The 18,997-nt window shown below is 37.9% G+C and overlaps 1 protein-coding gene across 1 annotated transcript in view; it reads left to right on the top strand.

The window, feature by feature from the left end:
• Positions 1-18,997, top strand: part of LOC126455501 (tubulin glycylase 3A-like) — a 156,904-nt gene that overhangs the window by 126,171 nt on the left and 11,736 nt on the right. The window contains exon 9 of the mRNA XM_050091251.1: positions 4,076-4,329. Within this exon, the coding sequence (XP_049947208.1) occupies positions 4,076-4,329 (254 nt within the window). The remainder of the gene's footprint in view (positions 1-4,075; positions 4,330-18,997) is intronic.

The following is an 18,997-nucleotide window of genomic DNA, read 5'->3' as shown; positions in this document are numbered from 1 at the left end:
GACTGTAATAATTTATTGATCAATATAACTTGAAAACTTCTGTGTGGTGCTCTTTATTATCCCAACCAAATAAATTTTGTAAATTCATCAATGAATGAAGTAGTTGTATTTGATACTGCCCATGAAATAACAGTTTTTATTCATAATTCAGATGGTAGCAACAACAACAGTAATTACAGATTATGAGATGACTGTTTTGAAGTTGGAGTACATAATGCCATTGTACTGAATATTGCAATTCTCGCATGGCATCCTTGATTATTAATATAAATTTGATGAATGTATATGCCAAATTCTTATAATTCTACATCCACATCTATACTCTGCAAACCTCAGTGAGGTGCACAGCAGAGGGTGCAACCCATTGTACCAGTTATTAGATTCCTTCCTGTTCCATTCACATATGGAGTGTGGGAAGAATGATTGTTTGAATGCATGCAGTAATTTTTCTAATCTTATTTTCATGATCTCTTTGTGAGCACTACGTAGGGGGCTGTAGTATATTCCTCGAGTAGTCATTTAAAGCTGGTTCTTGAAACCTTGTTAATAGTCTCTCGGGATGGTTTACATCTGTCTTCATGAGTCTTTCAGGTCAGTTCCTTCAGTATATCGGTGCCACCCTCCCATGGATAAAACAAACATGTGATAAGTCATGCTGCCCTTCTCTGTATACGTTCAATACCATTTTAGTCCTATATGTTACAGGCTCCACACACTTGAGCAGTGTTATAAAAATGGTTGCATGGTGATTTGTAAGCAGTCTCCTTTGTAGATTGATTGCACTTCACTGAAGTCTACCACCTGCTTTACCCATGTAATCGTTCCATTTCACATCCCTAACATAGTGCTACACTCAGATATTTGTATGAGTTGGCTAATCCTAACAGTGACTCATTGATATTATAGGCATAGGATGCTACATTCTTTTCATTTTGTGAAGGGCAAAATTTTACATTTCTGAACATTTAAAGCAAATTGCCAATCTCTGCACCACTTTGAAAGCTTATCAATATCTGACTGAATATTTATGCACCTTCTTTCAAACAGTATATCATTATATATAACTGCATCATCCACAAAAAGCCTGATTTTACTATTAACATTGTCTGAAAAGTCATTAATATACAACATGAACACAAGGATCCCAACACGCTTTCCTGGAGGACACCCAAAGTTACTTCTACATCTGACGGTGACTCTCCATCCATGATAATATGTTGCGTCCATCCTACCAAGAAGTCCTCAGTCCAGTCACAAATTTCACTTGATATCCCATATGATTGTACTTTTGACTATAAGCTTAGGTGTGGTACTGAGTGAAATGCTTTTTGGAAATCAAGAAATACAGCATCTATCTGATTGCCTTTATCCAAAGCTTTCAGTATGTCATATGAGAAAAGTGCGAGTTGGATTTCAAGTGATCGATGTTTTCAGAATTCATGCTGGTTGGCATTGAGGTCATTCTGTTCAAGATACCTCAGTATGGATGAGCTCGGAATATATTCTAAGGTTCTACAACAAATGGATGTCAAGAATATTGGACATTAGTTTTGTGGATCACTTCTGCTACACTTCTTGCAGATGGATTTTCCAAGAACTGGACATGGTTTTTTGTTCAAGGGATAGCTTACAGTTAGAAGAGAGGATAGCTCAGCCACAAATTCATTTATAATCTGACAGGGATTCTATTGGACCCAGGAGCTTTGTTCAGCATTAATGATTTCAGCTGTTTTCAACACCACTGCACTAATACTAATTCAAATACTGATACTAAATCAGTAATATATGCTTTTTTTAAATTATTAACAGTTAAAATATAATGTTTCACCTTTGGTTTGCATGCCATACTGTCTTGGGCCCATATTTAGCAATGTGTAAATCTAGTGCTCACATTAAAGTATTTTTTAATAATATCTTTGGATGTTCCATAATAGAAGTAACTAAGGCAAGCATTATAAGTCTCAGAAAGTTGAAGTTATATACTTTTGTCATTGCCAGTTTCTTGATAAATTAATGAGTCAGGAAAACAGGATAACTGGAAATGACAGCACCCAAACTAGCTAAACGCTGATTACAATGTAAAAATTCAGCCACTTAAAACAGTAGTAATGATGTTTTTATGAACCAACCCAGTTCACTCAAGGAGCATCATCAATGGCATAACATTGGAGCAAGTTTCACATTTCCAGTATGGTGGATGTAATAGGACCTATGAAGAATACAAAGATGACAAGACTGACACCTACTAGAAGATATGCTGCAGTCATATCATCTCCTCCCCATTCTCATATTCCAGCCTCTTTGTTTCCTGCCCTGTGATAATACACTCATCAATTTTTCCCTGCTCCTCTCCTTTTTACTTCTTTTTTCCCCACCTCCCTGCCCCTGTGGCCCTGTGGGGCAGGGAGGTGGGGAAAAAGGGAGCGAAAAGAAGAGGAGTAGGGAAAGGTGAACAGGCGTGTTGGCACAGGGTGGCAAGCAGAGTGGCTGGGAGACACGGCACCTGTTGGCATTCTAGTCCCTGCACATGCCAGACAGCATTCCTCTGCCCCCCCCCCCCCCCCTGTCCCTACATTACTATCTCTTCCACTTCTGTGCCCTCAACAGACTGCTGCTGCCAATCCACATTATAGTTGCATTTTGGCCTGAGCTGCCAGAGTTGGCAGTCAAGTGTGTGTGATGGGTGCTTCCTTGTTTGTATGAGTGGTGTGTGTTTCTCTGTTTCTCTTTCGCTGACAAAGGCTGTGGCCAAAAGCTTTGTGTAAGTGTGTTTTAATTGTGCCTGTCTGCAATTTAATGTGTCTGCTTTATGCTAAGTAGCACTCTATATTTTCCTACATTATTAAAGAATTACAAATATTTTAAATAAAGTTCCTCAGATGGTAAAAAATGACAGTGGAACAAATGAAATAAAAAAAATGACTCCATAAGAAAAGAAAAAGCATGGCAGAGGAAGAAAAAAGTACAGTGCAATGTTATCCATTCAGTGTTGCTGTAGTGCTGATTTTATAAACTAAATAGTACATCATAAACCTACAGAAACAAAATTTGTGGAAATACTGAGAAGCAACTCATGAAATTGGAATGTGCTGTGCCAGCCTAAACTGGGAAATAATAACAATAAGAAGAAGAAGTCTGTTTTGTATTAGTTTCAGCCTGTGAAATAAATGGCAGTATATTAAGGTTTATGGTTTTTGAAATGCTTACTAGTGTTATAATATTGCATTGAGGATGTCTATCTCAGTGACCACATAATATTTCTTCTCATGCTGATTTTCTCATTTAGAAATGTGCTTACAATCTCTTTTATGATCACCTTGACACCAAAACCAAATACAGTTAGCAAGGAAGTGGTAAAATTATTACATATGTCCAATAGAGTTTGGGGCAACTTTTCATTCACTTCAGCATTTTTTCATCTTATCCATTTTTCCTGTTTCCTGTCATTCTCCAGATGAACTTTTCAAAAACCCATGAAAAAACATTCAACTTTGCTTATATAGTTGTGTACCAGTCACAGTTGTTCAAATTACTTTTTATTTATCAGCTAGTAAGGAGTTGCTCGTCTTGTATCTCAAATTTATGGTACTCAAAAGTCTGTATTGTCATCACCTACAGTTTAGTCTGTTCTTTCTAAAATTTCCACTATAGTGTCATCATATTTGCAATAATTTTACTATAATGGCATTGCTACCGTGTTATTTCCACATTTCTCTATGTAAAGCAAAAGAGAGAGAGAGAGAGAGAGAGAGAGAGAGAGAGAGCAAGTACCTTCATTAATTTCCGTTCTTTATTATACTATCATTCTCCACTGTGACTAGAATTATGTGCCACAATATTACTGAAGTAAATTTGAATAGATGTCAGCTTTATCATATGATTTGTTGCTATTGGTAATACTGGCAAACTATCAAAGCTCATAAAAAATGGATACATTCTTTACCAAAGTAAATTTTCATAATGTTTTTTATGACTGTACCACATTTCTATAATGAGTTGATCAAATGAAGATCTTTTTACAAATATATGTGGTATCAAAACATCATCAGGGTGTAATACCTATATTGTTTTGCAGGACAATAGGTCATGCAGACAGATGGGAAAAATGTATCTATCCTGGCATGAGGGCCAGTATCATTGGCACACTACTTGCTTCTCAAGATCACATGGATAAAAGAAGAAATTCATTTGAGCTATTTGGAGCTGATTTCATGGTAACAGAAGATTTCTGTCCATGGTTAATAGAGATAAATTCATGCCCATGCATGGCACCTACAACAAGTGTTACTGCTAGAATGTGTTCACAATGTTTGGAAGATGTAATTAAAGGTAAGCATAATTTGACTACCATTGTTTCTGTTGCTGATTAATCCAGTATAACATAAAATCATCTTAATGTTGTTTGAACTGCACATCAAAATAGATTAGAGGTGTTGATTTCTGTAATTTCAAATACATTAAGAAGATAGTCATTTATTTTTATCCACACAATATCTGCAGGAAGGATGTGGAGTAATACCAGGTGGTTATAATCAAACTTTCCCTACTTAACATATTGTAACACAGAAACTAATTACTATGAGTACCAAACTTCGTAGCATTAATGTCAATGATATGAGGAAGAGAAATAACATGTAATCATTTCAACTGAAACACTTTTTAATTGCTGCTACAGTATATCGTACTACTATATAGCGATACCATTACTGCTACAAAAGGGGCTCAATATGGCACCCATCTGAGTCCAGAATAGTCTTAAAGCACAGGATTGCATTCTGCACAGCAGAACGAAGCCTGTACATATGCTGGCTACCTCTCTTGATATGCTGCACTTCAGATCAGCACATGTGTGAATGTTCCTCTGGTAAACCCTGTCCTTCAGGTATACCCACAATCAGTAATCACAGAGAGTGAGATCAGGTGATTGTGCCAGCCAAGCACTTGGAAATAATTGGCTGATAATTCAGTCGTTTCCAAATGAGTTTTGAAGGAGCAGGTGACTTCATGAGTGATGTCCGGTGGGGCCCCATCTTGCATGAAAACTGTTGAGTTCAATGTGTCTCTCTCCTGTAGGGCAGGTATGACATGTTGGCAATGCATTTCATAGTAATACTGTCCAGTCACACTACACATCTTTGGTCCTTGAGTGCCAACCTGTTCCAGCAAGAACGGGCCAATGATGAATGTAGACACGAAGTCACACCATATGGTGACACATTCACCATACATAGGAATTTCATGCACAGTGACTGGAGGTGAAGATCCCCACACTCAGCAGTTCTATGTGTTCACCTCACCCATCAGAGAAAAATGAGCTCTGTCTGTCCATAGGATAGCTCAGGGCCAGCCCTCATTAACTTCAATGCTTGCGAGAAAGAGAGAGCGAAATCAATGCATCATTGTGCATCCTGTGTGGCAAGCTGCTGTACAATAAGGATCTTGTAAGGATACCATTTGAGAATGGTTCGAAGCACCTTCCGTACAGTGGATCACGGGATGTTCAACTTTCATGACACAGCACGCGTGCTGCCTAACACTTGGGAATTGCTTGCAGTATTATCTGCTGTAGCAACAGTGATTTCATCAACCACCTGTGGTGCAAGCAGTCATCGGCATCTACCTGGAGTGATGCCCAGTTCCCCAATTGATTCAAAAATTTTCATCATGCTCCGCACAGCAAATGGAGAAAGAGGACCCTCTATAGTCCTTTCAGCCGGCAATATTCTCAAAGTGCAGCTGCAGCATTACTGTTGTTTTGATAATAGAGCTTCACCAATAATGCCCTGCTCCTTTTGTCCCAGCTCATATTGACACATCAACACGTGCACAGCATTTGGTCAATTGTGCAAAACTATGAATCACGATTACTGATCACAGCACCTGGTGGTGGCCATAGTTGGAACTGGACAGTGGTGCTATGACATGGAAATCATGCACCCCATACTCTGGACATTAATGCTACCAAGTTTGGTACTCGTACAGTAATTAGTTTCCACAACTGCTGTTGTTGTTGTTGTGGTCTTCAGTCCTGAGACTGGTTTGATGCAGCTCTCCATGCTACTCTATCCTATGCAAGCTTCTTCATCTCCCAGTACTTACTGCAACCTACATCCTTCTGAATCTGCTTAGTGTATTCATCTCTTGGTCTCCCTCTACTATGCTTACCCTCCACGCTGCCCTCCAATGCTAAATTTGTGATCCCTTGATGCCTCAGAACATGTCCTACCAACCGGTCCCTTCTTCTTGTCAAGTTGTGCCACAAATTCCTCTTCTGCCCAATTCTATTTAATACCTCCTCATTCGTTATGTGATCTACCCATCTAATCTTCAGCATTCTTCTGTAGCACCACATTTCGAAAGCTTCTATTCTCTTCTTGTCCAAACTATTTATCGTCCATGTTTCACTTCCATACATGGCTACACTCCATACAAATACTTTCAGAAATGACTTCCTGACACTTAATTCTGTACTCGATGTTAACAAATTTCTCTTCTTCAGAAATGCTTTCCTTGCCATTGCCAGTCTACATTTTATATCCTCTCTACTTCGACCATCATCAGTTATTTTGCTCCCCAAATAGCAAAACTCCTTTACTACTTTAAGTGTCTCATTTCAGCATCACCCGACTTAATTCGACTACATTCCATTATCCTCATTTTGCTTTTGTTGATGTTCATCTTATATCCTCCTTTCAAGACACTATCCATTCAGTTCAACTGCTCTTCCAAGTCCTTTGCTGTCTCTGACAGAATTACAATGTCATCGGCGAACCTCAAAGTTTTTATTTCTTCTCCGTGGATTTTAATACCTATTCCAAATTTTTCTTTTGTTTCCTTTACTGCTTGCTCAATATACAGATTGAATAACATCGGGGAGAGGCTACAATCCTGTCTCACTCCCTTCCCAACCACTGCTTCCCTTTCATGTCCCTCGACTCTTATAGCTGCCATCTGCTTTCTGTACAAATTGTAAATAGCCTTTCATTCCCTGTATTTTCCCTGTGCCACCTTCAGAATTTGAAAGAGAGTATTCCAGTCAACATTGTCAAAAGCTTTCTCTAAGTCTACAAATGCTAGAAACGTAGGTTTGCCTTTCCTTAATCTAGCTTCTAAGATAAGTCATAGGGTCAGTATTTCCACAATTATAACATGTTAAATAGGGAAAGTTTAATTATAACCACCTGGTACTATTGTATAGAATGGCTTCATGTTCCAATCAGTTTATAATGTTTTGTGTATTTGTGCTGCCACAGCTGTTAACCCTTTAAGGTAATCACCACTTCAGCTTCTGTTAAAAATGCTTTAAATACAGAGCATCCATTATGTTTTAGAAAGTTAGTATGTATATTAAGTGACTTTTTTGTATTGAGATATTTTGGGGGGGGGGGGGGGGGGGAGCTTCAGAGGGAGCATTAGGCAACATTGGACTGGCAAAGGAAAATGGTAGAAGGTGAATGGGCAGCTTTGAGACATGAAATACTGAAGACAGCAGAGGATCATGTACATAAAAAGACAAGGCATTGTAGAGACCGTTGAATAACACAGGAGATGTTGAATTTAATTAATGGAAGGAGCAAATGTAAAAAAAGGAAGGTTGAAGGAAATACAGACTTCTGAAACATGACATTGACAGGAAATGCAAATTGGCTACACAGGAATGGTTAGAGACAGCTGCAAGGCTGGAGGAACATGCAAAGCTGGGAGAAAGATAAGATCTGCCTATGGGAAACTGAAGAGGTCTCTGGAGATAGCAGTGGCTGCATGAATATCAAGATCTCAAATGGCAAACCATTGCTGGGCAAAGAAACAAAAGCAGAAAAGTGAAAGGAATTTATATAGTGGAACAAACTTGAGGACATAGAAATAGGAGAGGAAGAAGGAGAAGATGGGATAGGAGATATGATAATATAAGAAGAATTTGACAGAGCACTGAAAGACCTAAATCATAACAAGGCCCCTGGAATATATGACATTCTCTCAGAATAACTGTGATCTTTAAGAGAACCAGCTATGACAACATTATTTGACGTAGTAGGCAAGATGTATGAGACAGAGAAAATACCATCAGACTTCAAGAAAGAATGTAATAATTACAAAGATGCTGACAGATGGAATACTGTCAGATCATCAGGAAAATAAGTTATGATTCCAAAATTTACAGAAGAAGGAAAAAAATTGGTAGAAATCCCAACGAAGATCAGTTTGGATTCCAAAGAAATGTAGGAATATATGAGGCAACACTGACATTACGTCTTATCGTAGATGATACGTTGGTGAAAGAGTAACCTACATTTGTTGATTTAGGGAAACATTTAGACAAAGCTGACTGGACTACAGTCTTTGAAATCTTGAAGGTAACATGGATAAAATACAGGGAGCAGAAAGTTATATACAAGTTGTACAGAAACCAGACTACAGTTGTAAGAGTCAAAGGACATGAAAGGCAAGCAGTAATTGAGAAAAGAGTGAGAGGGTTGTAAACTATCTCTCATGTTTTCCGTACCATGAGCAAGCAATAAAAGAAACTGAGGAGTAATTTGGAAAAGGAATTAAAGTTCGCATAGAAAAAACACAAATCTGAGCTTTGCTGATAACACTGTAATTCTTGCCAGGATGGGGAAGGCCTTGGGAGAGCAATTGAATGGAACAGATAGTGTATGAAAAAATGGTTATGAGATGATCACCAACCAAAGTTAAATTAAATTAAATAACTGTAAGGCATTTTTTTGGTAGGGGGACCCCATCTGTGGATGCGCGTCAGCGATGATGAAATGGTGCTATGAACAGCACGACACCCAGTCCCTGAGCAGATAAACTCCTCAACCCAGCTGTGAATCGAGAACAAGGGTAATAGAATGTAGTCAAATCTGGCAGTGCTGAGTGAATTAAATCAGGAAATTAGACATTATGATTAGGTGATGAGTTTTGCTACTTGGAGAGCAAAACAACTGATAATGGCTGAAGTAGAAAGGATACAAAATGCAGACTAGCAGTAGTAAGAAAAGTGAAGTGTGTCTCAAAAAGAGAAGTTTATTAACATTTAATGAAAATTAAGTGTTAGGAAGTCTTTTCTGGAGGTATATCCGAGTGTAGCCTCGTATGGAAGTGCAATGCGACTGATAAGGATCCAAACAAGAGAATAAAAGCTTCTGAAATGTGGTGTTACTAAAGAATCCTGAAAATTAGATGGGTGGATCAAATAATTGAGGAGGAGATACTGAGAGAAATTGAGGAAAAATGAAAGAAAAAAAGCTTGACTAAGAGACGGGATTGTTTGATAGGAGACCTCCTGAGGCATCCAAAGAATAGTCAATGTAGTAGTGGAGGGAAGTGTGAGCTGGGTAGAAATTGTAGAGGGAGACCTAGGCATGAATACAGTAAGCAGGTTCAAATGAATGTAGGTTGCAGTAGTTACTCAGAGATGATGAAGCTTGCACAGTATAGACTAGCATGAAGAGCCATAACAAATCGGTCTTCAGACTGAAGACAACAACAACATGGACTACAAACATTTAATGCCTGAATTTTATTTTTTTTTTTTTTTTTTTTTTTCAGGGTGCTGAAAATAAAATTTCAAGTTTTAAAAGAAACCAGTAAAACTTTATTCTCCAGATAGCTGTTACCCATGTTTGTTTTACCTTGATTTACTTGTCTGCTACATTTTCTTAAATTTTTTGTACAACTCTTTATGTATAATCATACACCACTACACATGAAACAGAAGAGCCACAAAGCAGGGGACAGGCACATAGAATGGAAGATAAATTTCTTAGCTTTCATACAAAGTCTGAGCACACAAACAAATACAGATTGAATAACATCGGGGAGAGGCTACAATCCTGTCTCACTCCCTTCCCAACCACTGCTTCCCTTTCATGTCCCTCGACTCTTATAGCTGCCATCTGCTTTCTGTACAAATTGTAAATAGCCTTTCATTCCCTGTATTTTCCCTGTGCCACCTTCAGAATTTGAAAGAGAGTATTCCAGTCAACATTGTCAAAAGCTTTCTCTAAGTCTACAAATGCTAGAAACGTAGGTTTGCCTTTCCTTAATCTAGCTTCTAAGATAAGTCATAGGGTCAGTATTTCCACAATTATAACATGTTAAATAGGGAAAGTTTAATTATAACCACCTGGTACTATTGTATGGAATGGCTTCATGTTCCAATCAGTTTATAATGTTTTGTGTATTTGTGCTGCCACAGCTGTTAACCCTTTAAGGTAATCACCACTTCAGCTTCTGTTAAAAATGCTTTAAATACAGAGCATCCATTATGTTTTAGAAAGTTAGTATGTATATTAAGTGACTTTTTTGTATTGAGATATTTTGGGGGGGGGGGGGGGGGGGAGCTTCAGAGGGAGCATTAGGCAACATTGGACTGGCAAAGGAAAATGGTAGAAGGTGAATGGGCAGCTTTGAGACATGAAATACTGAAGACAGCAGAGGATCATGTACATAAAAAGACAAGGCATTGTAGAGACCGTTGAATAACACAGGAGATGTTGAATTTAATTAATGGAAGGAGCAAATGTAAAAAAAGGAAGGTTGAAGGAAATACAGACTTCTGAAACATGACATTGACAGGAAATGCAAATTGGCTACACAGGAATGGTTAGAGACAGCTGCAAGGCTGGAGGAACATGCAAAGCTGGGAGAAAGATAAGATCTGCCTATGGGAAACTGAAGAGGTCTCTGGAGATAGCAGTGGCTGCATGAATATCAAGATCTCAAATGGCAAACCATTGCTGGGCAAAGAAACAAAAGCAGAAAAGTGAAAGGAATTTATATAGTGGAACAAACTTGAGGACATAGAAATAGGAGAGGAAGAAGGAGAAGATGGGATAGGAGATATGATAATATAAGAAGAATTTGACAGAGCACTGAAAGACCTAAATCATAACAAGGCCCCTGGAATATATGACATTCTCTCAGAATAACTGTGATCTTTAAGAGAACCAGCTATGACAACATTATTTGACGTAGTAGGCAAGATGTATGAGACAGAGAAAATACCATCAGACTTCAAGAAAGAATGTAATAATTACAAAGATGCTGACAGATGGAATACTGTCAGATCATCAGGAAAATAAGTTATGATTCCAAAATTTACAGAAGAAGGAAAAAAATTGGTAGAAATCCCAACGAAGATCAGTTTGGATTCCAAAGAAATGTAGGAATATATGAGGCAACACTGACATTACGTCTTATCGTAGATGATACGTTGGTGAAAGAGTAACCTACATTTGTTGATTTAGGGAAACATTTAGACAAAGCTGACTGGACTACAGTCTTTGAAATCTTGAAGGTAACATGGATAAAATACAGGGAGCAGAAAGTTATATACAAGTTGTACAGAAACCAGACTACAGTTGTAAGAGTCAAAGGACATGAAAGGCAAGCAGTAATTGAGAAAAGAGTGAGAGGGTTGTAAACTATCTCTCATGTTTTCCGTACCATGAGCAAGCAATAAAAGAAACTGAGGAGTAATTTGGAAAAGGAATTAAAGTTCGCATAGAAAAAACACAAATCTGAGCTTTGCTGATAACACTGTAATTCTTGCCAGGATGGGGAAGGCCTTGGGAGAGCAATTGAATGGAACAGATAGTGTATGAAAAAATGGTTATGAGATGATCACCAACCAAAGTTAAATTAAATTAAATAACTGTAAGGCATTTTTTTGGTAGGGGGACCCCATCTGTGGATGCGCGTCAGCGATGATGAAATGGTGCTATGAACAGCACGACACCCAGTCCCTGAGCAGATAAACTCCTCAACCCAGCTGTGAATCGAGAACAAGGGTAATAGAATGTAGTCAAATCTGGCAGTGCTGAGTGAATTAAATCAGGAAATTAGACATTATGATTAGGTGATGAGTTTTGCTACTTGGAGAGCAAAACAACTGATAATGGCTGAAGTAGAAAGGATACAAAATGCAGACTAGCAGTAGTAAGAAAAGTGAAGTGTGTCTCAAAAAGAGAAGTTTATTAACATTTAATGAAAATTAAGTGTTAGGAAGTCTTTTCTGGAGGTATATCCGAGTGTAGCCTCGTATGGAAGTGCAATGCGACTGATAAGGATCCAAACAAGAGAATAAAAGCTTCTGAAATGTGGTGTTACTAAAGAATCCTGAAAATTAGATGGGTGGATCAAATAATTGAGGAGGAGATACTGAGAGAAATTGAGGAAAAATGAAAGAAAAAAAGCTTGACTAAGAGACGGGATTGTTTGATAGGAGACCTCCTGAGGCATCCAAAGAATAGTCAATGTAGTAGTGGAGGGAAGTGTGAGCTGGGTAGAAATTGTAGAGGGAGACCTAGGCATGAATACAGTAAGCAGGTTCAAATGAATGTAGGTTGCAGTAGTTACTCAGAGATGATGAAGCTTGCACAGTATAGACTAGCATGAAGAGCCATAACAAATCGGTCTTCAGACTGAAGACAACAACAACATGGACTACAAACATTTAATGCCTGAATTTTTTTTTTTTTTTTTTTTTTTCAGGGTGCTGAAAATAAAATTTCAAGTTTTAAAAGAAACCAGTAAAACTTTATTCTCCAGATAGCTGTTACCCATGTTTGTTTTACCTTGATTTACTTGTCTGCTACATTTTCTTAAATTTTTTGTACAACTCTTTATGTATAATCATACACCACTACATATGAAACAGAAGAGCCACAAAGCAGGGGACAGGCACATAGAATGGAAGATAAATTTCTTAGCTTTCATACAAAGTCTGAGCACACAAACAAATACAGATTGAATAACATCGGGGAGAGGCTACAATCCTGTCTCACTCCCTTCCCAACCACTGCTTCCCTTTCATGTCCCTCGACTCTTATAGCTGCCATCTGCTTTCTGTACAAATTGTAAATAGCCTTTCATTCCCTGTATTTTCCCTGTGCCACCTTCAGAATTTGAAAGAGAGTATTCCAGTCAACATTGTCAAAAGCTTTCTCTAAGTCTACAAATGCTAGAAACGTAGGTTTGCCTTTCCTTAATCTAGCTTCTAAGATAAGTCATAGGGTCAGTATTTCCACAATTATAACATGTTAAATAGGGAAAGTTTAATTATAACCACCTGGTACTATTGTATAGAATGGCTTCATGTTCCAATCAGTTTATAATGTTTTGTGTATTTGTGCTGCCACAGCTGTTAACCCTTTAAGGTAATCACCACTTCAGCTTCTGTTAAAAATGCTTTAAATACAGAGCATCCATTATGTTTTAGAAAGTTAGTATGTATATTAAGTGACTTTTTTGTATTGGGATATTTTTGGGGGGGGGGGGGGGGGGGGGAGCTTCAGAGGGAGCATTAGGCAACATTGGACTGGCAAAGGAAAATGGTAGAAGGTGAATGGGCAGCTTTGAGACATGAAATACTGAAGACAGCAGAGGATCATGTACATAAAAAGACAAGGCATTGTAGAGACCGTTGAATAACACAGGAGATGTTGAATTTAATTAATGGAAGGAGCAAATGTAAAAAAAGGAAGGTTGAAGGAAATACAGACTTCTGAAACATGACATTGACAGGAAATGCAAATTGGCTACACAGGAATGGTTAGAGACAGCTGCAAGGCTGGAGGAACATGCAAAGCTGGGAGAAAGATAAGATCTGCCTATGGGAAACTGAAGAGGTCTCTGGAGATAGCAGTGGCTGCATGAATATCAAGATCTCAAATGGCAAACCATTGCTGGGCAAAGAAACAAAAGCAGAAAAGTGAAAGGAATTTATATAGTGGAACAAACTTGAGGACATAGAAATAGGAGAGGAAGAAGGAGAAGATGGGATAGGAGATATGATAATATAAGAAGAATTTGACAGAGCACTGAAAGACCTAAATCATAACAAGGCCCCTGGAATATATGACATTCTCTCAGAATAACTGTGATCTTTAAGAGAACCAGCTATGACAACATTATTTGACGTAGTAGGCAAGATGTATGAGACAGAGAAAATACCATCAGACTTCAAGAAAGAATGTAATAATTACAAAGATGCTGACAGATGGAATACTGTCAGATCATCAGGAAAATAAGTTATGATTCCAAAATTTACAGAAGAAGGAAAAAAATTGGTAGAAATCCCAACGAAGATCAGTTTGGATTCCAAAGAAATGTAGGAATATATGAGGCAACACTGACATTACGTCTTATCGTAGATGATACGTTGGTGAAAGAGTAACCTACATTTGTTGATTTAGGGAAACATTTAGACAAAGCTGACTGGACTACAGTCTTTGAAATCTTGAAGGTAACATGGATAAAATACAGGGAGCAGAAAGTTATATACAAGTTGTACAGAAACCAGACTACAGTTGTAAGAGTCAAAGGACATGAAAGGCAAGCAGTAATTGAGAAAAGAGTGAGAGGGTTGTAAACTATCTCTCATGTTTTCCGTACCATGAGCAAGCAATAAAAGAAACTGAGGAGTAATTTGGAAAAGGAATTAAAGTTCGCATAGAAAAAACACAAATCTGAGCTTTGCTGATAACACTGTAATTCTTGCCAGGATGGGGAAGGCCTTGGGAGAGCAATTGAATGGAACAGATAGTGTATGAAAAAATGGTTATGAGATGATCACCAACCAAAGTTAAATTAAATTAAATAACTGTAAGGCATTTTTTTGGTAGGGGGACCCCATCTGTGGATGCGCGTCAGCGATGATGAAATGGTGCTATGAACAGCACGACACCCAGTCCCTGAGCAGATAAACTCCTCAACCCAGCTGTGAATCGAGAACAAGGGTAATAGAATGTAGTCAAATCTGGCAGTGCTGAGTGAATTAAATCAGGAAATTAGACATTATGATTAGGTGATGAGTTTTGCTACTTGGAGAGCAAAACAACTGATAATGGCTGAAGTAGAAAGGATACAAAATGCAGACTAGCAGTAGTAAGAAAAGTGAAGTGTGTCTCAAAAAGAGAAGTTTATTAACATTTAATGAAAATTAAGTGTTAGGAAGTCTTTTCTGGAGGTATATCCGAGTGTAGCCTCGTATGGAAGTGCAATGCGACTGATAAGGATCCAAACAAGAGAATAAAAGCTTCTGAAATGTGGTGTTACTAAAGAATCCTGAAAATTAGATGGGTGGATCAAATAATTGAGGAGGAGATACTGAGAGAAATTGAGGAAAAATGAAAGAAAAAAAGCTTGACTAAGAGACGGGATTGTTTGATAGGAGACCTCCTGAGGCATCCAAAGAATAGTCAATGTAGTAGTGGAGGGAAGTGTGAGCTGGGTAGAAATTGTAGAGGGAGACCTAGGCATGAATACAGTAAGCAGGTTCAAATGAATGTAGGTTGCAGTAGTTACTCAGAGATGATGAAGCTTGCACAGTATAGACTAGCATGAAGAGCCATAACAAATCGGTCTTCAGACTGAAGACAACAACAACATGGACTACAAACATTTAATGCCTGAATTATTATTTTTTTTTTTTTTTTTTTTTTTCAGGGTGCGGAAAATAAAATTTCAAGTTTTAAAAGAAACCAGTAAAACTTTATTCTCCAGATAGCTGTTACCCATGTTTGTTTTACCTTGATTTACTTGTCTGCTACATTTTCTTAAATTTTTTGTACAACTCTTTATGTATAATCATAGACCACTACACATGAAACAGAAGAGCCACAAAGCAGGGGACAGGCACATAGAATGGAAGATAAATTTCTTAGCTTTCATACAAAGTCTGAGCACACAAACAAATACAGATTGAATAACATCGGGGAGAGGCTACAATCCTGTCTCACTCCCTTCCCAACCACTGCTTCCCTTTCATGTCCCTCGACTCTTATAGCTGCCATCTGCTTTCTGTACAAATTGTAAATAGCCTTTCATTCCCTGTATTTTCCCTGTGCCACCTTCAGAATTTGAAAGAGAGTATTCCAGTCAACATTGTCAAAAGCTTTCTCTAAGTCTACAAATGCTAGAAACGTAGGTTTGCCTTTCCTTAATCTAGCTTCTAAGATAAGTCATAGGGTCAGTATTTCCACAATTATAACATGTTAAATAGGGAAAGTTTAATTATAACCACCTGGTACTATTGTATAGAATGGCTTCATGTTCCAATCAGTTTATAATGTTTTGTGTATTTGTGCTGCCACAGCTGTTAACCCTTTAAGGTAATCACCACTTCAGCTTCTGTTAAAAATGCTTTAAATACAGAGCATCCATTATGTTTTAGAAAGTTAGTATGTATATTAAGTGACTTTTTTGTATTGAGATATTTTTGGGGGGGGGGGGGGGGGAGCTTCAGAGGGAGCATTAGGCAACATTGGACTGGCAAAGGAAAATGGTAGAAGGTGAATGGGCAGCTTTGAAACATGAAATACTGAAGACAGCAGAGGATCATGTACATAAAAAGACAAGGCATTGTAGAGACCGTTGAATAACACAGGAGATGTTGAATTTAATTAATGGAAGGAGCAAATGTAAAAAAAGGAAGGTTGAAGGAAATACAGACTTCTGAAACATGACATTGACAGGAAATGCAAATTGGCTACACAGGAATGGTTAGAGACAGCTGCAAGGCTGGAGGAACATGCAAAGCTGGGAGAAAGATAAGATCTGCCTATGGGAAACTGAAGAGGTCTCTGGAGATAGCAGTGGCTGCATGAATATCAAGATCTCAAATGGCAAACCATTGCTGGGCAAAGAAACAAAAGCAGAAAAGTGAAAGGAATTTATATAGTGGAACAAACTTGAGGACATAGAAATAGGAGAGGAAGAAGGAGAAGATGGGATAGGAGATATGATAATATAAGAAGAATTTGACAGAGCACTGAAAGACCTAAATCATAACAAGGCCCCTGGAATATATGACATTCTCTCAGAATAACTGTGATCTTTAAGAGAACCAGCTATGACAACATTATTTGACGTAGTAGGCAAGATGTATGAGACAGAGAAAATACCATCAGACTTCAAGAAAGAATGTAATAATTACAAAGATGCTGACAGATGGAATACTGTCAGATCATCAGGAAAATAAGTTATGATTCCAAAATTTACAGAAGAAGGAAAAAAATTGGTAGAAATCCCAACGAAGATCAGTTTGGATTCCAAAGAAATGTAGGAATATATGAGGCAACACTGACATTACGTCTTATCGTAGATGATACGTTGGTGAAAGAGTAACCTACATTTGTTGATTTAGGGAAACATTTAGACAAAGCTGACTGGACTACAGTCTTTGAAATCTTGAAGGTAACATGGATAAAATACAGGGAGCAGAAAGTTATATACAAGTTGTACAGAAACCAGACTACAGTTGTAAGAGTCAAAGGACATGAAAGGCAAGCAGTAATTGAGAAAAGAGTGAGAGGGTTGTAAACTATCTCTCATGTTTTCCGTACCATGAGCAAGCAATAAAAGAAACTGAGGAGTAATTTGGAAAAGGAATTAAAGTTCGCATAGAAAAAACACAAATCTGAGCTTTGCTGATAACACTGTAATTCTTGCCAGGATGGGGAAGGCCTTGGGAGAGCAATTGAATGGAACAGATAGTGTATGAAAAAATGGTTATGAGATGATCACCAACCAAAGTTAAATTAAATTAAATAACTGTAAGGCATTTTTTTGGTAGGGGGACCCCATCTGTGGATGCGCGTCAGCGATGATGAAATGGTGCTATGAACAGCACGACACCCAGTCCCTGAGCAGATAAACTCCTCAACCCAGCTGTGAATCGAGAACAAGGGTAATAGAATGTAGTCAAATCTGGCAGTGCTGAGTGAATTAAATCAGGAAATTAGACATTATGATTAGGTGATGAGTTTTGCTACTTGGAGAGCAAAACAACTGATAATGGCTGAAGTAGAAAGGATACAAAATGCAGACTAGCAGTAGTAAGAAAAGTGAAGTGTGTCTCAAAAAGAGAAGTTTATTAACATTTAATGAAAATTAAGTGTTAGGAAGTCTTTTCTGGAGGTATATCCGAGTGTAGCCTCGTATGGAAGTGCAATGCGACTGATAAGGATCCAAACAAGAGAATAAAAGCTTCTGAAATGTGGTGTTACTAAAGAATCCTGAAAATTAGATGGGTGGATCAAATAATTGAGGAGGAGATACTGAGAGAAATTGAGAAAAAATGAAAGAAAAAAAGCTTGACTAAGAGACGGGATTGTTTGATAGGAGACCTCCTGAGGCATCCAAAGAATAGTCAATGTAGTAGTGGAGGGAAGTGTGAGCTGGGTAGAAATTGTAGAGGGAGACCTAGGCATGAATACAGTAAGCAGGTTCAAATGAATGTAGGTTGCAGTAGTTACTCAGAGATGATGAAGCTTGCACAGTATAGACTAGCATGAAGAGCCATAACAAATCGGTCTTCAGACTGAAGACAACAACAACATGGACTACAAACATTTAATGCCTGAATTTTTTTTTTTTTTTTTTTTTTTTTCAGGGTGCTGAAAATAAAATTTCAAGTTTTAAAAGAAACCAGTAAAACTTTATTCTCCAGATAGCTGTTACCCATGTTTGTTTTACCTTGATTTACTTGTCTGCTACATTTTCTTAAATTTTTTGTACAACTCTTTATGTATAATCATAGACCACTACACATGAAACAGAAGAGCCACAAAGCAGGGGACAGGCACATAGAATGGAAGATAAATTTCTTAGCTTTCATACAAAGTCTGAGCACACAAACAAATATACACAGAACCACAAGGAGTTCCTTGCAGGGTAGGGGAGTGGCTGTGTAAGTAAAATACAGTATTCTGTTTGAGTCCATAGACGTATCTTTGGTACTGCACTGAACAGATATTTTAATGTTGTGCAGTGTAGGTTGAATTTAGTGAAACTAAACTTCTAATTGTTGTTGTTTATAGGTCTCCTAACTCTAAAAATGGTTCAAATGGCTCTGAGCACTATGGGACTCAACTGCTGTGGTCATAAGTCCCCTAGAACTTAGAACTACTTAAACCTAACTAACCTAAGGACATCACACACATCCATGCCCGAGGCAGGATTTGAACTTGCGACCGTAGCGGTCGTG

This window comes from Schistocerca serialis, chromosome 2, assembly GCF_023864345.2.
Source record: "Schistocerca serialis cubense isolate TAMUIC-IGC-003099 chromosome 2, iqSchSeri2.2, whole genome shotgun sequence".
Lineage (NCBI taxonomy): Eukaryota > Metazoa > Arthropoda > Insecta > Orthoptera > Acrididae > Schistocerca > Schistocerca serialis.
This window is presented reverse-complemented; position numbering and strand designations above follow the sequence as displayed.